The sequence below is a fragment of the Mixophyes fleayi genome, chromosome 2 (assembly GCF_038048845.1).
Source record: "Mixophyes fleayi isolate aMixFle1 chromosome 2, aMixFle1.hap1, whole genome shotgun sequence".
Classification (NCBI taxonomy): Eukaryota; Metazoa; Chordata; class Amphibia; order Anura; family Limnodynastidae; genus Mixophyes; species Mixophyes fleayi.
Window position 1 is genome coordinate 79,753,086 of NC_134403.1, and position 25,815 is coordinate 79,778,900.

Below are 25,815 nucleotides of genomic sequence, written 5' to 3' on the forward strand. Positions count from 1 at the left end.
AGGCACAACCAAATGTCCACAGAGTCCCTTACAGGGTACAAACAATAGGACAGTACAAGGTGGAAACAGTACAGCATAATAAACAGTACAGCACAATAAACAGTACAGTACAATAAACAATAACACTATAACTTTAAGCACAACTAATGAGACAGGCTGAAAGGGGTGAGGCTGAGCGAGGTATATTCAGCACAAGCTGGAAACCTGTGCCCAATAGTGTGGGTGCAGCTAACAAACTAAGAGCCACTGAAACGGTGCACAGAAGTGCAGGAATGGAGTCAGTGGGCAGATAGCCCAAGAAGGAGGTGGGCACAGTAGCTGGTGAGCAAAGTTATAAGTGGTGGAAACAGGAGGTAAGAGGGCCCTGCTCAAAGGAGCTTACAGCCTAAAGGGAAAGACAGACATACAGGTGACACAAGGGGTGAGATGGAGACAAAGACGAGAGGAACGAGAGGGATGTAAGGATGAGACTGTGGGGTAACTGACTTGGTGAAGTAGTGAACAAGAACTATGCTCAGATAACTGCACATACACAGGTGCATAAGTTGAATGTTTATTACTCTTTGAAAAGTAGAAAGTATCGATCTTGCACATATGAAAACATCACCAGTAAACATGGTTTAATATGCTACTCACTCAGCCATCATTTATGTTTCATATCATTCATGAAAGTGGGGAGAAATTTACATACTCGATATCTCAGATGATTAATCGTCTTTTTAAAAAAATATATATTGGTTTATGTGTGGAACAATAGGCGCATTGTCCGTTTTTACAGCTTACTGGCACCTGGCTGGAATGAAGGATAAGAACAATGATTTCCACCACCTATGAAATGGTCTAAGTTTCAGTCAAATTTGCACAACTATAAAGAATCCTGGTGGTCTTACAACTGCACAGGAAATCTGTCAATGGACGAAAACATTTCCCTTCCTGATCATTTAAATATCTTTGGGTTTTCAAACAATAACCGTTGAACTAAGTATCAGTATAATGGTATCACCAAGACTGTATACATCACCTTCAACCTTAACTTGCTCGTGCCTTGCTAATTCTACACCTTACTGCTTTATTCCATGATTTATATTTAGGTGTTACTAATACACATTTAACGCACACATAACCCAGTAAACATTTGCACTGATACTTTAAAAAAATTAATGTAAGTGAATGAACCTGTACATACACTCTCTGTAAAGTGTTTTGCGTCAGATTGAATGTTGCCTGCAGTGTTCATGAGCGATAACACCTTGCAGGATATAATAGAGTCCTATGGGAGCTCTCATTAAGTACATGGTACAATATGCTACAGGGAGGACTTGAGGAAACCATTCAAAAGCTCAGTTAGAAGTGGGAACAAGGTACAAGGGTTTGTCTGCGCTTTTAACCTGCTTTGTATTTTCACTGACCTGTGTGCACAGTGACTGCTGATGAAGATTCACTTGTGTTATGAATCCATATTGTTAATATTTAAGGTATATTTTTGCTGCCCATTGATCACTAATAATAGAGACCACATCTGAGGCAGCTTATTCTAAGCATCATTCTTAGGGGCCAATTCAATTTGGCCGTGTTATTCTAGGAATAACGCGGCCTGCACCCTATTACCGTCACTACGGTAAAAGTGTGCAGTATTATTGTTAGTATGGTCATTTTAACGCAGACTATCATTGCTGCATTTAGCAAATAACAAAAACATAATGTATATTCTTTATAGAATAAATATTCCCAGCAGTTAATGATGAAAACATTTATTGTATTGTTCAAGTCAAATGCTTAAAACGTGTGCCAAATGCAGGCAGTATTTTAAAGCTACACTAACGCCTACTGTAGAAGTTTACTAACTTTGGCCAGAGCCCTGAGGCTGCTCCATACAGTTGTTTTTCCTGGGACTCTGCAAGTTATTTATTAATAAAGAGAACTGGTAAATCCATGCTATTTGCCAATTTAAAACATTGGCAGAAAGATAAGTGGGAAAAACCAAGCCACAACCTCCGCTTGGCCCTCCCATTCACCCTACAGTTTTCAGCGAGGGCTGTGAGAGGAAAACCCTAGGAAAAACGGCTAATGCGTAGCAGCTCCTGAGGCTTCGCCTTGGGGTAGCGACATGCTAGTAAAAAAATCCAATTCTGTAATCCACAGTAAAGCTTTTAGTGATTTCTCCAGTACCAATATCAAGTACCGTAAATGTCTTCACAGATTAGTAGATTAAGGGATGACTAGAATACATTTTTGTTACCATCATACAAGTTTAATTTAAACAAAATCAAAAGCACACAGTAACAAAAATAGGTTTGTATCAGAAAGTATTTGGTTACAATCAGAAGTGATGTTTCCTTACAAATATCTGTAGAACTCCCTGAAAGTAAACCTATAACTTTCCCGCTGCTATTTCCTCATTTTGATATTAACTTTCCCGTTTATCATCGTATTGATTACTAGTTTTACAATTTGGGTGTTGCTGCATCTAAAATACAATCTAAACAAATACATTTAATTTGTTTATGTGCTAAATTAACATGCATAATGACCTGGTATGTTAGCCATATATTGTATACATTGTTTCTATTGACACATTGCTGTTATTTACCTATGTGACAGTAGCGTTTACTTTTTTTTTCAGCCACATTTCCTAGGGTTCTGCCAGTTCTTTAATAAAGAATTGACAAATCAATGACATTTGCCAGTTTAAATTAGTGGCAGAGGGGAAGAGGGGTACGCAGAAGGACCAATCACAAACGGCAATCTCTGAAAAGGGTGTACACAAGACATACAATGAAGGTATGAGAAGGGATAGATATATGACACATGTTTAAAAACCTGTGAAAAAAAGGTGACATGAGAACCAATCCATATGTACTTCCCAGAGCTTATATTATGCCCTATAACTTCTTAATTTGCTGTCACTACACAACTAAGTAGTGATTGCCAGATCCATTAGTGTTAAATGGCTCATACATCTTTGCTACAAATACACATCACTTACATATGGAATCAACAGAAAGGTATTATAGATAATATCAACATTCTTCAAACCAGTCCTCAGAGAACTCTTAACATGCCAGAATTATGGCATGGCCTTACCTGTATCCAATCATGGATTGCCTTAAATCCCTCTCATCTAGGGATTCCCTGAGGACTGGTTTGAGGACATCTGTATTAGCATGTATTGCTCCCCATGACACATGAACAACATTCAATGATGAGTTTTATTAATCCTTCGACAATGCAAATTCCTTTCAATGGGAATCATCGCTGGCAACCAACAAATCTGCTATATTCCCATAAAAGAGAAAAAAATAAATGTTCTTTTTCAGAAGGGGCTGCGTCAGCTGCTAAAATGTTATTACCCACACAGCAAAAACATATATGTAAAGTTAGATGATCAGCACTTGCCAGATTCGTTTCTGATAAGCTGTTAGTTAGGTAGTGAGCCTGCCAGACAGTGAGGTGATACTGGACTCTGGGATCCAGGAGGGACGTCAGACAGAGGCACAGTTTGTCTGCAGAATCACATTTCAAAACACGGAGGACCGTGGGAATATCATATGTGCACATCACTACAAGATACATGGGCATCAATGTGGCCCAGGACTACAATACACATCCTCACATAACCATCATGCATGCTTGTGGCACAAGATAACCATAAAAATCACTTAACAGCATTGCCATATAATACAGTGTTCTGCTGGAAAAGAAGAAAATAATTTCTTCCTCAAAACACAACCTTAATACAACAACAATGATGTCATTTGAATCTATTTCTGAACGCATACCTCTGTAATCTAAACCTATTTATGAAGGCATACTTGGGCTGTGGTAGCAGCATTTAAGATAGTACAGCCAGGAGCTAGCTATGTGCTACTGCATTATAGGAATCAGCGCAGGAACCCATTCCTGTGATCTGAAGTTGGGGATGACACCATCCAATCTGCAGTGGGTGCTGGGGTACATCCATAACCCCAGATGCAGACAGTGACACACAGATAACGTGACTCTTACATAGAAGTGAAATAGCAGCGCTTCCACTAACCTCTCACCCGGGCGTAGCAGCAGAGGCACTGAGACAGGACTTTGCGGAAGAGGTTTTGGCAAGCACAGCCGTGGCGTGGTTTGCCCCCTCTCATTGCTCCCCAGGCATGGCGATGCCGAGCCCGGTCCAAAACATGCCAGTGATGAGGCGCCCCCACTCTGCCCTCCAGACAGCGCTACACCCCAGCAAAGCAGAGAGGGGAGGCACGGCACGGGGAACTGGCAGGGAGGAGCAGTGATCAGATACACAGTACTGTAGGGATCGGATATGTAGAAAGACAAGAGAGTGAGAGAAGCCAGCTGCTGCCCTAAACCTGGCGGAGAGAGGCTGAGGGAAGCTGTGTGATACAGTGGTAGCTACAGAGCTGTTCTGTTGCCGAGAGCCACTTTATAGGAGGAGTCAGTGGCTCTTCCAGAAATCGCTTTTTCCTCCCTCCATCTTCCCACTGTCTGCTCGCACTGTCACTGTAGGTCTCCCTGTTCCCAGACCCACTATATATCACTTCACTATTTTCAATGTTTAAAAAAAAGAACTTTTACTACTCCAGCTCGCACACTTCAGCCTTTGTTTGTTCCTTGCTGACTGCAGAATGGTTTTATTCTGATCTATTCATGAATTTAGTGTTGAACTGGGGGGTGCTTTCCACACTTTTCTTGGTTATATTGTAATTAAAAAATGGTGAAGATAATATTGACAGTAGTCTTTGTATTCAGTTTGCCTGCTATTTAATTCTTCCCTCTTCACATTCAAGGGCATATTCAATTAGGTTTCTGGTCCGTGGGATCGTGCCGGAATGGGACGCAAAGTTAATCCACAGTACCGCAATAATGTGGATTTTTGTTCGCACCCCATAGGGTTGCGAAAGAAAATCCACGTTATTGCGATACCGTATTACCGGCAATACTGCGCAGGTTCTGCGGTAACGTAGACCAGAATCCTAATTGAATATGCCCCTCAGACTTTTGGGGTATATTTACTAAACTGCGAATTTGAAAAAGTGGAGATGTTGCCTATAGCAACCAATCTGATTCTAGTTATTATTTATAGAACATGCTTAGAAGAGCAGTGTGGGAACATCAGATGGATGGACCACATGGCTCCAGACAAAAGTTTGGTATGTGGCCGACATTGTAGTGTCTACATAATGACAGCTAGAATCTGATTGGTTGCTATAGGCAACATCTCCACTTTTTCAAATCCGCAGTTGAGTAAATATACCTCTTGGTGTCACAGGCTTATAATACCAACATAACAGTTATAAATTTCAATACCAATCCAAGCAATTGACACAATAAATAATGTTATACAAACAGGGGTCTATTTTATATTAAACAGCAGTACCAAACATTATGTATCGCTGCCAATCGTAGTCATATATAATGCAATACCGCTGTAATTTACCATGTCGGGCTGCTCCTGGAGCCCCGGCAAAGACCCCCTTCCTACATGACAACTTTTTAATGTCCACCAGCAGCCTAATGCTTCCAGCGAATGGAGAAAGTTCTGTGCCGTTAATGCTGTCTCCCAGGAGGGATGCAGCAAATCCGGAGACGCTTCAGCTGGAACCCTTTGCAATAGATTTTTAATACCATCCTGACCTGGTGTTACTTGCTTTTCACAGCTTAATAAATACCATAATGCTGTAGTGACCATAGAGGTCTATGGGTACAGTGGTTAATGCCAGAGAAATCTATGATTGACAGTCCCAGGTATTGAAGATGCATGCCTTGAAAATGTTATCCCTTGAAATATTCTTATTTTCTCGTCTAACAAACTGCACAATAACATTGATCTTTTTCCTCGTGTTAGATGCCATTCTTACGATTTGTTCATATCCTATAAGTCTCAAATTAATCTATATTTTAGTGGAGTATTTAACATTTAAAAAGTGGAATTGTTTTCAAGTTATGTAAGCATGACATGATTGGAATCATAGTTATCCAAGATAGAATCACATGTGATAGGTAACATTGTGTCTAAGGACTGTGTCTGTTGTCAATTGGACCTGTCTGCTTCTTATTCAGACCTGGATGTACCTTCAACTCTGAACACATACGCCTATACTTATGTTTGCGTGGAAATTAGGAACTTGTATAAAATGATAATATAAACACATTATTGATAATTAGTTTATTTGTTGGTAAGGTACAGTAGCTTTACAAAGAAAGAATCACAAGTGAGTGACTGGCTATGTTTTGGTCTCAAACCTCAGCCCTAGTCTAAGAGGAGGTAGGCAGTCTCTCTAGTTGTTTGCAGCTGATTTAAAACTCTCAGCATGCTTACTCATACTTGCCTACTTTTGCAGGCAGCTTTCCGGGAGGGGGTCCGTCGAGGGGCACGTGGTCATGTGCGGGCCACCGTTAGGCTCCGCCCCTGTCAATCTCAGGCAATTTTAGCCAATCGCAGCAGGGGGCGGGGCTAAACGCGCCATCTTTAACAACGCCGAAATCTGGATCCAGGAATTTTGCCTGCTCTCTCAGGAGTCCAGGAGAACTCCTAAAAATTCGGGAGTCTCCCGGACATTCCGGGAGAGTAGGCAACTATCTGCTTACTTACCACCAACATATGTTTACTCTGTTCTACAGTAATTTTGTTTAGCTCACTGAACAGTTTTTTTTTCTATAATAAGATTTACCAACTGATATTTGGACACAATGTCAGTATTATTTATAGGCAAAATATAACAGAAATAAGATTTTTTTTCCAGAACAGGTGGTACAACCCATTTTCATAATCAGTTACACCATTTAAGTGCTGATAAACAGATTTATTGTATTTGAATTGAGTGAAAGCTTACTGATAGTTGGATAGTGTCTGTAGACAAATGGCTCTGTTTCAATATGAGGCCAGTGACTGCTATATTAATGTCGCTCTCACAGAGAAAATAGCAAACTCTGACTTTGCAACTTATTATGTATTCTGAGATTACTCTGAGGTGGAAGCTGTGTATTGGGGCCTTGAATATGCATCTAGGCCTTACAATAGATCGATTTATAAACAGTGCATTGTGGTCCACATAGCTATGTTTGCTTTAGTAACCCTCATAGTATTAGTACTTTAACAGACATCTGTTTCTCCTACAGTAAGCTTGGAATCTTCTAGCTGTACACAGGGATCGGAAAGTTAGGAAATAGTATAAATAGCATGTGACTACTTCATCACTAAAAGGGCCTACACAGCATTCATCACATCAGTTTATTGCAGGCATGTTGTATTGAGCTAAAGCGAAAGGTAAAATCTATTGAGCTATAGTATCAGTGGTCATCCGCATGCTGGTTGCATATGAAAACATAACAGTTCTTTATGAGTGCTTACTTTTTGTTTCTTACCAGCTGATATTTGCCCTGAGTACAGTATAAAAATGAATGTTCCATGTTTATTTATTATGCATACTTGCCAACCTTTGGCAAGCTAATTCCGGGAGATCCCAGGCAGGGGGGGGGGGGGGTAGTTGGAGGGCGGGAGGGGCGGGGCTCAGTAATTCGCATCATTTTGGCTCAGCCCTCGTGACAAAAATGCTGTTTTTGTCGTGGGGGGGCCAAAATGACGCGATTCACCGTGAATCTCGTCATTTTGAGGAGCATGTTGCCATATGCAGGATTTTTGCCTGCTCTCCCGGGAGCCCGAGAGACCTACCCCAATTTTCGTAGGACATTCTGTGAGAGTTGGCAAGTATGTTATTATGCATTGCTAATTTTCACGCACAAAAACAGGAGCGGAACACTACAGCGTCGGCAACATAGCAAAGATTTGTCTGGGGCGATGTGGTCCATCCATCTGACGTTCTCGCACTGCTCTTCTAAGCATGCGCAGGATGCGTAACATGTGTAGTGAAGTCTGTTTGAATTTCTGTGCAGGCTCTACCAATGACGGGGGTGTGGCAGCTATGGTCCCTTCATCAGCCTCGGACCTGGTAGCTCCTACAATGGCGAGCGAAGTTCCACCACTTCATACAAAGCAGCCTGATTTGCACTGGTATTGTCTTTCATCACCTTTTGCAGTGGCAGATGATTTTATTACAAATTGCTCCACTTTTAACCTGACCCAAATATTTTATTTGTTTTATAACCCCCTTTGCCCCAAGACCTTTTTTTAAATTATTTTGGAGAAACTCCCTCTGCTGTCGCCTGTTTGTCCATAGCTACTCCAGAGCTCATAGTCTGATAAACCACATTGACTACTACTTATTAACCTTTTTATCGCCTCACCAGATTATGCAGCTCGTTACAGAGAATATCTAATCATTCACATCATTACCTGTCCCAGTGGAGCTTACAATCTATGTTCCCTATCACATAAACGGATGCTAGGGTTAACCTCGGCAGAAGCCAATTAACCTACCAGATATTTTTTTGTGTGTGGGAGGAAACCGGAGCACCGGGAGGAAACCCACGCAACCATGTTATATCAATGTAAAGGGCCCCTGCAGTTTTCCCAGCTGGGGTGAAGGGTTCTATAAATAAAAAATGCGAGGGAGTTTTTTGTTAAAACATTGTGTACCTCTTGTAGGTTAATACAAAGCAGACACACACCACATTTTCACACTCTCCAGTATAAAGGGAAATCCTCATCAATTTGAGACTTTACAATTATTAGATTATGGTCTCACTGTACTTGATGTTTCTGTGGTAAAAACACCAAATGCCACATTAAGACGAGGACCAACATCCTATGGCTAGGGCGGTATTGAAAAAAAGGTGACCTGCGCTAATTCTATTCTAGGTGGCACACAAATTCTGGCATATTCATTTTAATGTGTTCCGTAATTGTTGAGAGTTAGCCAGTGGTAAATCTATACACAAAATAGGTCATTCTATCTATTTACAGAGAAGCTCTATTGGGATCTGATGCATAGGCTGCTCTGGCAGCCAAGGGTATGTTGGCACTTGTAGTTCTACAAGCGCCAGCAAACCCAACCAGTTTATGGCTGCCAGGGTTTGCTGGAACCATTAGTACCATAGATGAAAACTTGTTATCCTAACACTCACCAGCCAGGGGTATAAAGAGGTGCCCTAGTGCTTAAAGCAGAGGGCTGTTGTTTCCCAAAGCGTGCCTACATATTATTTTCCTTGCAGGCAAAAAATTTTAATAAAAATAAATAAATTTGTACCCCTTGTGTTGCAGCATTGTTTTTCCAGGAATAGGTTAGTCTTTTTTGGTTTTATGTGTAATCCCACTAAAGCATCTTTATTATAAGAATATACAGTACCTAGCAGTAAACTAGGGTAACAGCAGGGGTAGAACTATAAGGCTCACAAGGGGTGCAGTTGCTTTGCGGTGGTGGCCCACCTCCCCAGTACCTAGCTCCCTGTGAAAGCCTGAATTATTATATTTCTTTCCCTTGTGAACTCATATCAGCTGTCTGAGTTTGCATGTGCAGGGGAAAATAGTGGTGCTGCCGGGAATTGGAGATGAATGGGCCATCCGTGACTCCGCCCATCACTAAGATAAATTATGCCTGATGGTCGAAAGTTGCTCCGTGTACGCAACCTTTGGTGAGTGATTTTGATGGTCACCACCTGCTGCCATATAAGCATACTAGGCATGTTTAGGCCCAATGTGTTATGGTACTGCTTATATACCATAGTGAGCACAGGGAGAACAACAGCTCAATGTAATATACTGGGCACTGTCATTGCACGTATTAGGAATTGCTGAATATTATGGAGACTGTTGGCCGCACTTTGAAAAGTAACCTAATAGGCCACATAGTGACAACGCGTCAATACGACAAAGCGACAGAGCGCCAAGTATTGAAAACTTTATTTTTTTGGTTGTAAAAATTGTTAGACTGCTGACAGGAAACCTTGTGACAACACGACATTACGACAACGGCACAAAGCGACAACTTTTATTTTTTAAATAGCATTTTTGGTCTATTTACCAAATAATTTGCTAATATATAAAAACTGCTACACATTACAAATTGGGCCCACACAAAGCCGGGGGACCCTGCTAGTTAAAATATAAAACAACATGTTGAAATTACATAAATGAGTATATGTTAAGTATAAATTAAATGACCTTTCTTTGTGTAACACACTATGGAACTATGTTTCATCTGTCCCCTCCCTTTCATTTGGTTAGGCTGGGTTCACATTATACAAATTTTCTCCTAATGTGATAACGATTTTACCAACGATTAAAAAAAGTCCCGATCAACATCTGATTCATGTGTACACACTAAACACATTTTACACCATTTTCGTTCAGATCTGTGCTCTTCATCTGTCATAAGCATTGGCTGAGAAGATCGTGACTCTGCAGGCTCCATAGAGATCTATGGACACTGCCGGTCACGAGTACGTACACACTGCAGGATTGGAACAACATTGTTCCATCAATAAACAAGATGTTTAGTCTGGTTTAAAAATCAATCAGATGATGCGATGTACTTTGGATCAATAATCGTTCACCGTTGCAGAGTGCACACTAATGCGATATCAGGCATAACGGTTGTTTGTTGTGTGATTGGCCAGATTATCGGCTGAAAACACTGTAGTGTGTAACCAGCCTTACTGCAGCCACTTGTATTATAGTCAGAGAATGGCAGCAACAAAGGTAGGAGACAAACAGGTAAAACAAGATATAGAGAAAAGTAAGTAGTTCTGTAAGAGATATATAGTATTCGGGATAATTATTTGTATATACTATTGAATGATACAATGTTAAGTCAAGGTGACAAGTGCACTATAAAGCGGACTTCTCAATATCTACAATTATTACCCCATCAGTAGAGCCTAACTTGCTAATAATATTAACTGCACAGAAATATGGATACTCATAATCCAATTAAAACACTGATAATCAAAGAAAAAAAGTAAGAATAAATGTCTAGCTAAAATGCAACGTTTGTGGTGTACAAAGAGGGTAAATAATGTCATTTGAAGTTATTGGTAGCATTAAGCACTTATAACTGCCTTAGCATTCTGAACGGCTTGATGGTAGGTGACAATGATGTTCAGAATATAGCAACGATAATAGGATTTGAAAACACTCTCTCTAATTCTGCTTGTAGTCCACAATACCTAGAAACACAACGTTTTTTTTTCCCCCAAGACCTGCATTGTATGTGCATTTCTTCTCCCAATAAATCCGGGCACGTGTCTTGACTTTCATAGGAACATGCTTATACAATGCAAAGAGCTATAACACCAACACTTATATATGTTGAGTAGGATTTGGGAAGTGCAGACGTATAATAATATGAATATTATACTGTAGTCATTGCAGTAGGTCATTGACCGATAGTATTTATAACAGTAACACAAGAACGCTCTTACAGATTATTTTTAATAACGCAAGTACCCCCAGCTATGGAAATAATTAGTTTAAAGCAATAGGAACAACTATCTAACATACTATACGTTTTCAAAAACAGAGGACATTTCTGTGGCTCAGTGGTTAGCACCTCTACCTCACAGCGCTGCAGATATGAGATTGATTCACAACCTTATTATTCAGAGCCATATCTGTGTGTTCTCCCCGTTTTTGCGTGGATTTCCACTGCGTGCTCCAATTTCCTCCCACACTCCGAAAATATAACTACACTTTAGTGGAAGGTATTAACACTAATCTGTGTGTGTGGTAGGGAATTTAGATTGTAAGCTCCAATGGGGCAGTGACTGCTGTGAATGACAAATATTCTCTCTATACAACACTGCGGTATTGGTGGCACTATGTAAATAAATGATGGTGATAAAAATAAGTTTCCGCATAATAAAAGTTATTTGATGTAAAAAATGATTCTACATGTATCTCTTGCTCACAATTCTCATTTTTGATGATTTGCCCTTCCCCATTAAGCAGCATCTGACATGTAATTTAATCAGTCTGGATGGTGATCTGTGTGTCAGTAACACCTCTGCAGCCAATGTCAAAGTGCAGAGAGGGTTTATATTAAGGATCCAAATTAAAAGCTCAACCCTTTAAAAAGTAACAGATAAAAATCCACGCTGTGACTCTCAAGCAGGAAGACAGCCAATGGAGGGAAGAAGCCGACTCCAGACCGCAAAATGTACAATTTTCATCTGTGAAACCCTAACCCAATGTTAAAAAAAGCAGCAGGAAGAGAATCTTTTTATAATGGGCCTTGCTGGAAACTATGCAAGTTCTTGCCAAAATTTCTGCCTCTAAACAGCTCCAGCAAACTTAGCCTTTAACCATTAGGCTGCTGGAGGGAGAAGAAAAAACAATCACAGGGTTAAATTATTGAAAAACCCTGCACCGCACGCATACCCATTACACAAACCTGTAACCTGCGTTAGTAAAAGTCAGAGTTATGCCCTTAGCCACAAGCTATAGCACAGCCCTGACCATCTGTTCTATAGGGATGAAAGCAACTTACCCTTTTGACGCAAGACACCTTTAAGAACACAGCACATTCTTTCCCTTCAACAATCCATCTTATTAAGCATTGGAATGTTCACATCTAGAGAATGTTACCCTAGACACCCATCATTCCGCTATCGCTTAAAATGCAAATTAACCTAAAATAGAAGATAATGCAAACAAATCTGTTAACATCCATATATATATATATATATATATATATATATATATATATATATATATATATATACACAATGGCATTACAAGGATATATGGAGAAATTATGAGGCTATAAAGTGGTACAGTAAGGATCTAGGGTGACATGATGATGTATATGGTGTAATTCTAAGACTAAATAGAAGCATTATAAGGCTATAAGCGGGCACTACTAGGCTATATAAGAGCATTATAAGCTAAATGATTGCGCTATTTGGTTTTGAATGTAATGTGCGAGTTGGTCGTTGGCTGGAATATGATGGACAGTTTAATTTGATACACACAGTATTTACTTTTTCTGTCATAGCACCTATATTAAAATGTACATTTTTGACACACAGTACATCTGGATATTTTTTATTTGCATCTAATATGGCTCAGCTTTGTAATCTTGGCACCTGCTGTGGCTCAGTTTCTATGCTTTGCTCTATTGTTTTTTCTGAATGTCAATAAATTCAAAAAAAGATGGAAGCAACTCTGTTACTCTATATTTTGCAACCACATGACGTCTGTGTAAAGCACACCTCCTTTTAGCCAGCCCATGCCCACTGTTTGATTAAATCATTCCACTCTCTATCTACTTAACTTTTGGAATTGGATCCCAATTTTTGGACCACCTGAGAGTTTGAAGGGCAGTATGGCTATGTGACCACGCTTCACACCTCTTGTTCTAGGAAGGAGCACAGTCCTGCTGCAGTTCTATCTTGAGGTAGGGGAGGCCTATTTTGTCTCCCTTAGGTCTACAATCCACTCCCGAGTCTTGTATAATACATACTTGCCAACCTATGGCAATCGGAGTCTTGGAGCTGCCAGGGGGAGGTGGGCGGTGCGGGGGGTGGGGCTCAGAAAATCGTGTCATTTTGGCCCGCGCCCCCGTGATGTAATGACACCAATGCGTCATTTTGGATTTAATTCTGCCCACTTCACTAGGAAGTGGGCAGATGCGGGAGGCTGCCATACTCTCCCCGGTGTCTCCCGGACATTTCGGGAGAGTTGGCAAGTATGGTATAATATGATGCACTAATGCAGATGGAGTAAGTTTGGTTTAAACATTCAGCAATACCCAGTAACCCCCTGAATCAAGGAGTACTTTCATTTACCCTGTCCTCTCCATAATGTAAGTGGCAAATATTCTCTGTACAGCGCTATGGGTTGACTCAGCTCGAATGCATTGTTAGACTGGGTGACGACTAATATTCTTAACTACTATTTCCAAATGCCACAAGAGCATATTTTTAATGTTGTTCCCTAAATAAAACATCCCAGGTAATTTGTAGGTGTTATTTGCAAAATCTCTGTATTTCCTATTGTGTTTCTGTCTTGTTTCTCCACCTTTGCTTAGTGTATCCTCATGTTAGTATGTGTGGTGAGCCATGCACCAAGGTCTTTGTTTTGTATTGTTTTTACTTTGATTTGTTCTAACCGCATTGAAAACATTAAACAATGGTAATAACTCCCTCTTCAAAGTACAAAGAAGCTAAGGTGTATGAGGATCAGGGGGCGTTGGGACACAGAGTGCTAAAACACAAATGATGGCTATGTAAACAAAAACAAGAGGAAACAAAGATTAAAATACTCTCCATAGCTTGATGCGCTATCACTGACACTTACAATGTACCTCTCTCATACAGTGCTGTTTGTACTTTAATATTTTTGCAGACTGAAAGCTTGTGTCTGTTACACGCCCATAAGATAATTAGTAGCATATGTCAGTAAAAAGAAAAGCAGCTTTCAGAGCACTGCAAACAGAGATTCATTTCATTGGACTAGCACCTATCCCTACAATTGGTGGGTGCTACAGCGTGCTACATTATATATATATATATATATATCTATATATATATATCTATATATATATATAGATATATATCTATATATATATATCTATATATATATATATATATATATATATATATATATATATATATATATATATAGCACGGTGGTTAAGTGGTTAGCATTTCCGCCTCACAGCACTGGGGTCATGAGTTCAATTCCCGACCATGGCCTTGTCTGTGTGGAGTTTGTATGTTCTCCCTGTGTTTGCGTGGGTTTCCTCCGGGTGCTCCGGTTTCCTCCCTCACTCTAAAAACATACTAGTAGGTTAATTGGTTGCTATCAAAATTGACCCTAGTCTCTCTCTCTGTCTGTGTCTGTGTGTGTATGTTAGGGAATTTAGACTGTAAGCTCCAATGGGGCAGGGACTGATGTGAGTGAGTTCTCTGTACAGTGCTGCGGAATCAGTGGCGCTATATAAATAAATGGTGATGATGATGATGATGATATATATATAAATATATATATATATATATATATATATATATAGTGGAACCGAGTGAGCTAGCCGACCTATGCATCCAACAAATAGGCAAAAGTATCTATCAGCTGCCCTGGTGACACTTTATTGCACCTAAGGGGGTTCTGCCACCAACATAGTCGGGGGTAATTTACTACAGGGCAGGAGTTCTCAACACAGCTGTTACAAATATAAATCATATTCAAGTCAATGAGCATGACATCCGGAACAGCTTGTTATGAGCTAGGAAGCCTTTGTGTGTTGCTGCCTGTATTGTGTTTGTATTGTACAGCCTACAGAAACACTGAGGATGTGTGTCAATATGTGGAGAAAATTATGTTTGTCCATTAACTGGTATTTCAACCTGCAACAAAACAACATTTATCCAACAGCAAATTGCCAATTATTGAAATTGTAATATGGTATTACTGTCTTGAGAGGACTTAAGACATAGCACATGCCTTTCAGGACAACAATGGCAAGCAATTCATCTCAGCAGACTAACTGCAGTGCAAATCATGATTCATGCCACCTGAATACTAGTGGAAAGACTCATGTGATTTGTATCCTTTATTATTCATAGATTCAAATTTGACTTCTGCTAATTATGCTTTGGAACAAGTCAATCTCCTTAAAGGGCAGGACAGGGCTGGCTGGTGAACCTTAGCCCTAGGGGTAAGACTCAGCTCAGCAGCCTATTAGAAACATCTTAAAAGAAAAAAATGAACGTTGCCCAGTGACACAGCCATGGGACTGGCTCAAGGGGGCAGATGCCCCCCTGCCCACCAGACCAGCCAACCCCTGGGCCAGGGGGACAACATATTAGCAATGGATGCCTGAGTTCTATTATCCTGTATTTTAGATGTAGAGAGGAGTGCCATACCCTAGGTTTTGGGTTTATTATTTTGATTCTAAAATGAGTGGTGGAAATACCACTGTTACAGAAGGTACGATGGTTTTGGGGCCCGGTGGTGAGAGGGTCCGGGGCCAGGGGATGCATGCTGACCAGCCCCCTACTCAGCTCTTCTGAGCGTGTGCAGGAGCCAGGACATGTGTAGTGAAGCCCTGTTTGAAATTTTACTTCTGGAATGGAAAGTCTATATGGGGCTTAAAGTCTTGGCTCCTGCACATACACAGAAGACCATAGCGGGTGCCTCGGTTACAGAGTGACGTCTCCGACTGCTATGGAAATGCAGTGCTACACCCTTGTCTAAAACTATTCTACTATTTACAAAATAGAGCTTGTGTTTTGGATCTCACTAAAATATGTGATTTGAATTTGATGAAAAATTGTAAACAAAAACTCTTAAGATAACATTATTTTTGAGCAGTTTGTGTTCCTACATTAGTACTCAACTATATTATTATTTATTAATTTATTTAGCGCCAGCATATTCTGTGCGCTTTCCAACTGGGAACAAACATAGTAATAAACAAAACTGTGTATCAACACACAGACAAAGAGGAAAGAGAGTCCTGCTCACAAGCTAACATTTCACATATATGTGTGTGACTGAGACTGCAGATAGCAGCTCTTATACTGGTTCACAGCAGCGTGCTGGATGATGTTTCTCTGTGTTTGTTCCTTTCTGGATAACCGCACCCTTTCTAGCACCTGCTTTGATTTCTGTATGATAGAAAAGTGTTAAAACATTCATATAAATCATGGGCACACTGTCACAGTAAGTCTCTCACACAGCACAGCATAAGAATAGCAATATCATATACACCAATCAGCCACAACATTAAAACCACTGACAAGTGAAGTGAATGACATTGATTATCTTGTTACAATATCACCTGTCAAGGGGTGGGGTATATTAGGCAGCAAGTGAACGGACAGTTCTTGAAGTTTATGTGTTGGAAGCAGAAAAAATGGGCAACGTAAGGATCTGAGCGATTTTGACAAGGGCCAAATTGAGATTGCTAGATGACTGGGTCAAAGCATCTCCAAAAAGACAGGTCTTGTGGGGTGTTCCCGGTATGCAGTGGTTAGTACCTACAAAGTAGTCCAAGGAAGGGCAACGGGTGAACCGGTGACAAGGTCATGGGTGCCCAAGGCTCATTGATGCGAGTGGGGAGTGAAGGCTAGCCTGTCTGGTCCAATCCAACAGAAGAGCTACTGTAGCATAAATTGATGAAAAGTTAATGCTGGCTATGATACAAAAAGTGTCAGAATACTCAGTTCATCGCAGTTTGCTGTGTACGAGGCTGCATAGCCCATGCCGACCCCTGCCCACTGTCAAAAGCATCTACAATGGGCACGTGGGAGCCATAACTGGACCATGGAGCTATGGAAAAAGGTTGCCTGGTTTGATGAATCATGTTTTCTTTTACATCATGTGGATGGGCGGGTATGTGTACATTGTTTACCTGGGAAAGATATGATATCAGGATGCATTATGGGAAGAATGCAAGCCGGCGGAGGAAGTGTGATGCTCTGGGAAATGTTCTGCTGGAAAAACTTGGGTCCTGGCATTCATGTGGATGTTACTTTGACATGTACCACCTTCCTAAACATTTTTGCAGACCAAGTACACCCCTTCATGGCAACGGTATTCCCTGCCACACTGCAAATGTTTTTCTGTAAATGGTATCTTTGGATCTAAACTAAATGTCTACTCAGTGCACCAAAACCAAAACCATAGGGGTTCCATGCCAGGGACACCCATCAGTGTCTTGTCGCCATTGACCACCTGAAGTTCAAATTCAATCATCGCTGTGTCATTTATAACACAAGTGTAATAGAAATCTATTTGTATTATTGACATCTCCAGAATTCTGTGCAAAGGTAAACAAATATTGTTTATAAAAAGATGTATTTGAAGAAATCGAAAATATATTTAGCAAAATAACAAGGTCTTCATTGAGGGGCTGTGAAAAAGTGTGTATTGTTCACATGATATATTCAAAGTGGCAGAAGTACAATAGTTGCAGGAGGTGCAATAGTTTTGGGACCCTGTGGTGAGGGGCCGGGGATGACTGCTGATCCGCTCCCTAGTCTGCTCTTCTGAAACGGAGCCCATCAGAAAAATGAAAGGTACAAAGAGGCAGGAAAATATACAAATGCATCAATAACATGATATTACTTAAATGTCATGGGATTGTTACATGAATTAATCAACATTAGCTCCTCTTATATAATATTTATGTAACAATCCCTTGATACTTATGTAATATTATAATATTTCTGTATTTATATTTTTTTTGCTACTCTCTCATTTTTCTGTCTGGCTCTGACTCATCTATTCAACTAATCACATCAATAGTGTTCAAGTCTTTATGGTTTCTGGTCAATTAACAGCAATTTGCATTTGTGCTCCATCTATGCTCCCATAAGTTCTTCAACATAGTCACAAAGACAAAATGACGGCTGTCACGAGGAAGTAGTGTATATAAACGACATCACATTAATACATACTTGCCACCTTTCTAAAATTGGCTTCCGGGAGCCTGCCGGGGAAGGTGGGCGTGATGGGGGCGGGGCTCCAAAATTTGCGTCATTTTGGACCCGCCCCCGTGACGTAATGACGCAAATGTGTCACTTTACAGCAGGGGGTGGGGCCAAACGTCGCGATTCCCGGGGAATTGGACCTAATTCTGCCCACTTCACTAGGAAGTGGGCAGATGCGGGAGATTGCCACACTCTCCCGGGAGTCCATGAGACTCCCGCGAAATGCGGGAGTCTCCCGGACATTCCGGGAGAGTTGGCAAGTATGCAATAATATTATATTTTGCCTCACCTTCAGAATAGGCAACTCTGAGTCAATACGGTGCTTAACATGGATATGTAAAACAAGTGTCGTATTCACCCCAATCTGGACCACTCACCTCTAAAAAGTTGTTTATTGAAAATCAGCATTGGTTTTGTGAGACCAAGAGCCTTTAGTTTTCAATGAGCTGTGTGTTTTCTAGGAATTAATGAGATATTTATTGTCCTGTGTAGACAAACATTTTCCTCACAGGTCAATAACAGAGAGATTGCACAAACATCTCTCTAGTAACTGGAATGCATAAACACACAGAGTTTGCTTATTTTAAGTAATTCATCACCTTTAAATATAAAGTAACTGTCTCACTGCAGAAAAAAGGTGACTTTAAAATAAGGATTGCTGGAACATCTTCACCTCTGTACCATTTGCATCTGAGTACCCATGTCCAACATTGTGCAGAGCTGAAGTCCAATCTGTTACCACATATGGGGGCCTATTTATCATCAATCGTTTTTTTGTGTTGAAACGATGGAAAGTTTCCGGCACTGTATCAAGAAAGTTCTCATGGACAGCAGTGCCGATAACCTGCTGTCCCTGAGAAGTGACTCACCTCCTTATCGCAGCCTCTTCTCATCTGAAGAAAGCTGCGTTGATCTTCTAATCTTTTTTTGTTAGTACGCATGCGCCATCTGAAAACCTGGGCATGCGCACTAACATCCTGGACTGCAAGAAGGTGAGTCATGTGACAGGGAGGGATCACATGACCCCTCCACATATGTGCTGTCCAGCTCTGCTTTTGGGAGCAGAGCTGACAGCTGAGAAAGATTTCAGTTATGTTAATGTATTGCCAGCTTGGCCAATGACTGCACACACATGCAGATTACAGTCATCAACCCAGCAGATTACTAGTTCTACATTCTCACTCTTATGTTCTGTGTGCAGGTCAATCTCACTAGGTATCCTGAGGAAACACATGGTCATAGTTGGCTACTCCCTGGAATCTCCAAGAGACTCCCAGATCCACACTGTGTTCCCAAACTGCCACTACAGTGGGCAGGTCGCTGATTGAATATTCAGGTGGTGAAGAGGAGGTGAGAGAGTGAAGGGGTCTGGTGAGGAGGAGAGGAGGTGGAGGAGAGAGAGAGACACACAAATCGGGTAGGGGGGCTGGGAGTGCGATGGGGGTGAGAATTATTTTGAGAGAGAGCAGTGGGGGCTGAGTAGGGGTGAAGAGAAGCAGAGAAGAGAAAGGGTGTAAGAAACAGAAGGTAGAAGCAAAAAAAAAAACAGGGGACGGGGAAAGAGGTGAGGATCAGGTTGAGGAGGGGGGGAGGGGGTCGAGAGGGTCTGAGGGCATGCCCCATGACCTAGGTGTTCCTTACACAATCTCCCTGAAATGATTTTTCAAAAGTAGGCAATTATGATATAATTAACCCATCAAAACCTATATTAGTTGCAAAGTTCATCTTATAACCTCCAGAAATTTACCTCTAGTGTTGAATCACTCTGTTGAAATTGACAAAATGAATCCAATGAACAGATAATGTAGATAGAGTAGATTCCCTGAACATTTGTTTCTGGAGAACTTCAGTAAAACTCATGACATTGAAAGCACATGACATTTCCCACCACCAGGAGGCAGGCAAGCAGTGCAGCTAAAAGGGGAGCAGCAAAAGAAACCACTGGAAAATGAATCCAAGAGTTGACAAAGAGGATCCCAACACAACTAACATAAGAGAACCTTTGCTTTGCAGTGATCGGAAATAATTTCTCCTTCCCCCACAATACAGAAAAAGGATTTTACACGGTGCTCACTTAAAGGGGAAATATCTAACACATGTGGCAAAGGTGTAAATGCGGTCAATGGAAATCAAATATAGACAGAATTATAATATTTATAAAAAAGCAGCTCTGTAACCTGAAGTTGTGGCTTCTTTCTGTAAAAAGGAGTGGTAATCCAGATGGGAAAACAAGTAAAACAGTAAAACAAGAAAGAAAAAATACAAGGTTCAATATAGATACAAGGACTAACTCAATAATAAATACAATCTACATACGTAATGAGAAAAAGACAGTTTTGCACTTCCTGGCAGAGAACAAACACAATGAAATGATCTCATTTACCTCATAAATCTTTGGACAAATCCAGGCAGGGAATGTACTGTAGTACATGGTGCATATAACTGAGATCAGAATTGATACCCTGCAGCTAAGATTTGTACAGGAAAAATGGCAATTGCTTGTTATAAAATCCAGAGTATATTTTAGGTAAAAAGTTAGCAAACTATGGCTTTTTATGGCTTGATGCACTAGACTATCTACTAAGCACAGGGCAGGAGCCAAGAACATGTCTGTTAAATAGGAACTAAAGCAAAAATAATGTACTATACTTAGTGCAGAATTGTACGTCTCGTATGTCCTAAAGGTTTAGCCATTTAAACATATAAGATGTCAAAAAGTTCTTTAAAAGGTAACTTTGGCTGAAAATAAGTTTCTACTCAGCCAGGAGAGGGCTGGCAAATTGTAGCCCGGAGGGGCAAGACTCGACACAGCAGCCTATTATAAAGGGAAAAAAAATGCAGGTGGCCCAGCCCAAGGTAGTCCACTATGGGACCAGCCCAGGGGGCAGATGTCCCCTTGCCCCCCAGCCCAGCCACCCCCTGTACTCAGTGCACCCTTTCTCCAACTTGCAGCCACAACCATAGGAGTTCCATGTCAGGGACACCCATTAGTATTTTGGAGCCACTGACAACCAGAAGTGCAAATTCAATCAACATGAGTGTAATAGAAATCTATTTGAAATCTCCAGAAGTCTGTACATAAAAATACGCAGTTGACGTAATAGGAAAAATCGTTAGCAAAACCTGTTAAGACAAGGTATTGATTGAGGGGCTGTGAATAAGAGTTCACATTGTATTTTATTCTTTGGAATGATCCTCTAAACATTTCCAATACACCATTTCTATGTTAGACAACAAAAAAAATAACAGGTGATTGTTGTTTGAAACTATAACCCTACTTAAAATAGACATAAGGTTGTATCTACTTTGCAAAGTTACTTTATGGACAGGCAAAAAATGTGTATGTCACATAATATTGACTATTTGACTGCTATGCACATATGGATGCACTCACCCCATTCCACTGTTCCCTTATCTCAGGGCCATCTTAACAACATTATGGGCCCCCGGGCAAAGCGCAAAGCAGTGCACCGGGGCCCCTATATATATATAAATATATATATATATATATATATATATATATATATATATATATATATGTATATATATAGATGTATAGAGATACAGATATAGATATATAGAGATAGATATCTGTACTTGCTCAGTGACCCTTGAAGGTTTTTTTTGCAGGTTTTTTCTTTTGCAGGATTATTTATTCTAATTAAGATCCCTGCCTATGGGACCCCCTTGCCCTTGGGGCCCCCCGGGCACCTGCCCATCATGCCCAATGGAAAAGATGGCCCTGCCTTATCTCTACACAGAAGCTCTGCGCAATATTTTCAGGATTTTAGTTCATCACAAGACTACGTATGCAACATCACTTCTACATCTTTCTTAATATCACTGTCACTCACCGGAGTGTGAGTGCCTCCACTCTGGTACGTGGTTCTCCATCTTTCCCGCTCACACCTGTGTGGAACCGCGGCCATCCGCCATCCTGTCGCACTGGGCATGCGCAGGTCCCTTTAACAACTACACCTGACCACTAATGTGATTGATGGATCAATCACCCCTCCCTACTTAAGGCACCTGCAGCCTTAGGTAATGGCCTGATCTTGAAGTCTCACTCCCAGTGAACTTCTATAGGTGTGTGCAGTTTCTAAACTGCTTCCAGCTCTACTCCTGTGTGCAGTTTCCAAACTGCTTCCAGCTCTACTCCTGTGTGCAGTTTCCAAACTGCTTCCAGCTCTACTCCTGTGTGCAGTTTCCAAACTGCTTCCAGCTCTACTCGTGTGTACAGTTTCCAAACTGCTTCCAGCTCTACTCGTGCTTCAGCTTCCACGCTGCTCCCTGCTCAACTCAGCGGCGGTTCCCATACCGCTACAACGCTTCACTTCTCAGCTGATTCCGGATCTACACAACTGGGTATGCTCTACTGACTATTGACTATTGCCTATTGCTCGCATACCAGTTGTATCCATTGTTGTTTGCTGCACAGGGTACAAGTACCCATATACAGGGCCTGATTAAGGGTTCTGGCCGCCCTAGGCTAATACGGCCGCAGCGCCCCCCCCCCCCCCTCCTCCGAATATATAGGTGTATAGGACACTCCTGAATATGAATGTTCAGGTGTATTCTCCAGCATTCAAATTTAGACAGATTGTGCCATTGTCTCTCACCTGTCCTTGCTCTTCTCTCTTGCAACTTTGTTATCCTCTTGCTGGCTTCTGGAAAGTTGGCGTCCTTTTTTGAAAATGCAAAAATGTATTATAATGCAAACCCTGAATGATTAGGCCGTTTAGTTAAAACAAAACACTCCATTATGGCCAGCTAAAAGTACCCCATTGGACAGGCATATATAAGCAATATCTGAATATTTGTTGTCAATCAAATACAAGCCCCATCTCACTAATATTTCGTATTCTAGTGATTGCTGAGACCACCCATGTGACCACCACACAATCATGAGATTCTGCCCCCCAAAGCTGCTCTATTTTTTAAATACCCCCTGTAGCCATTTTCCTTAACCACAACCCCCCCCCACAGCCATTTTCCTTAACCCCTGCTGCAGCCATTTTCTTTACCTCCCACCCTGCATCCATCCCCCTTGCAGCTATTTTCCTTACCTCCACTCTGCTAGCTAGCTACCCCCCCCCCCCCGTCACATCAAAACTCCCCCAGTCACATATATCAGCCCCCCTCCTCTGCCCTCCTTCATACACATCAACCTCTCTACCTCCCTATAGATTTTCATGGCAGCCCCCCCTCCCACCCTATAGATTTGTATGACAGTCCCCCTCTCCCTCCCTATACATATGCATGACAGTCCCCCCTCTCCCTCCCTATAGATATGCAGGGTAGTCCCCCCCCCTCCCTATAGATATGCAAGGTAGTTACCCCCCCTCCCTATAGATATGCAGGGCAGCTCCCCCCCCTCCCTATAGATATGCAGGGCAGTTCCCCCCTTCACTTACCTGTAGTTGTGCCAGCGTCGCTCCTCTCCTCAGATCAGCAGATAGGAAGTGAAGACGTCCTGCTTCCTGTCTGCTGCACAGCAACAGGCAGCCTGGCGATTGGCTGTGTGTTGCTAACCACTGACCACCAATGCTTTTGATCATCGAGCCCTCCACCCCCCTGCGGCGACCCCCCCCCCCCCCCCGCGGCCACCCCCCCTCCCCCCCCGCGCGGCGACCCCCCCTCCCCCACCCCGAAAAAAAAAAAGAATGAAGAAAAAAATAAAAAATTTAAAAAAAAAATAAAAAATACCCACAGTGCCGCGCCCCCCGGGACCCAGCGCCCCAGGCTACAGCCTGGTCAGCCTAGTGGTTGATTAGGCCCTGCCCATATAGACTGTGTTACTGCATTGCTTCATATAGGACAAGCTTTCACTCAAGCTACAATATCTCCTCACGCTACTAAGCGTTATTGTGCATATCTGCTGTGACCAGCTTCTCCTCACTGCAAGGCATCTACTCCATACAGACTATTCATTGTGCCTTCCATCTCTGCCTCACAAGACATTGCTCTACTCGCGCTGTTTCCATACAGCCACAGTTTGCCTTTCAACTTCACTCTCCTGCACCTGGACAAGTCCTCATTTCTTCTCACAGCAGTGGTACAACTTGCTGCACGCAGACCACTGACTTCCCTGCTACCTACCCGCACCTGGACAAGTCCTCCTATCACAGCGGTGGTACAACTTGCTATACGCAGACCACTGACTCTCCTATTACCTACCTACACCTGGACCAGACTCCTCACCATAGCGGTGGTACAACTTGCTGAACGCAGACCACCGACTACCCTGCTACCTACATGCACCAGTACTATTCTTCCCATCACTACAGTGGTACAACTTGCTGTACGCAGACCACTGACTCCTCCTCTACCTACCATCACCTATCCACGTCCACTCCTCGTGTCTACATTATCTTCAGCCTCCAGTTTACTGCTCCAAGTCGCTGACTTTCCTCTAACCATAGTCTGAGGAAGTCAGCGACTTGCAGCTATCTCTACTCTCCTGCTGTTGTGTCGCTCCAATCATTCACCTGCCTGCTTTGAGGTGCGTGCCCTAACCCCGCCTCTCTAGCAGAGTTCCATCTGGTGAAACTTGGGTAAGCGACTCCTAGTGCCTGTGACAATCACCTTTGGAACACCCCCGTCATTAATTACAACTTTATATTTTTTCTCCTAAAATACTGCCAAATGGAGGCTCACTTAATAAAGAACGATACACCCTAGAGGAGACATGTAGTTTAGCTTAATATAGTGAACTCCACCCAAAACTACATTTTAACTTTTGAGTGGAGTTCTTTTTAAAAGTGGTTGAACCTTGTTCCGTCATTTAACACCATCAGCTGTGATGGACTGTATCAGTGAGTGCTCCGATACAGAAACGGCATCGCTTCTTTGGATGTTAGTGGTATGTTATCACCTCATAACCAATAACTTGATGCCCTCTTATACCAGCAATACCCTTTGCTTCAATTCCTTTAAATGTTGCAATCAGTCAGGGACAGTCCATCTCTTTAAATAAGTAAGTGGACATTGGTCTTTCTTTCATATGTTACTTTTATGCATTTTAATCTTTTAACTGCATTGTTGTGTGTTTGCTAATAAATCCACTTTTCCAAATCCAGTCCACCTAGATGGTCAAGAGCTGATCTCCAGCGCTTCCAAAGGTGTGTAAAAATCAGAATAGTTTGTGTCGTTAAAAAGGCTTTGTGGAATCCCCTAAACTGAGAGCAACCCCCTAAAATGTGCAACCATTCGGCCTCCGATTCCAATGAGGTCACTAGTCCAAAGTGAATTCATAGCATTTAGCTCTTTCTGTTTCACATATTCATTTAGTACAAATGTAAAATAGATCAAAATGTAAATTTCCAGGACTGCTATAATGGTACTGCACATGATCAGTCTACAATCACGGAGGAACTAACTTTCCTTTGTTCATTAGTTGGGTAGAATAGTAGTAGGGCTGCTGGTATGATCAGCAGAAGTTGACCAATCAAACCCAACACTTATAGTTACACATATGAAGAA

At 41.6% G+C, this 25,815-nt stretch overlaps 1 protein-coding gene across 2 annotated transcripts in view; it reads right to left on the reverse strand.

Annotated features, from left to right (window-relative positions):
- ARHGEF25 (Rho guanine nucleotide exchange factor 25) overlaps positions 1-25,815 on the reverse strand; it is a 253,296-nt gene that overhangs the window by 159,060 nt on the left and 68,421 nt on the right. Inside the window, exon 1 of one of the 2 annotated variants that reach the window (XM_075199352.1) lies at positions 4,037-4,415. The exons of the other annotated variant lie outside the window; for it this stretch is intronic. Within the exon in view, the coding sequence (XP_075055453.1) occupies positions 4,037-4,130 (94 nt within the window). The 5' untranslated portion in view covers positions 4,131-4,415. Of the gene's footprint in view, positions 1-4,036; positions 4,416-25,815 lie in introns of those variants that run through there. 2 annotated transcript variants of the gene reach the window in all.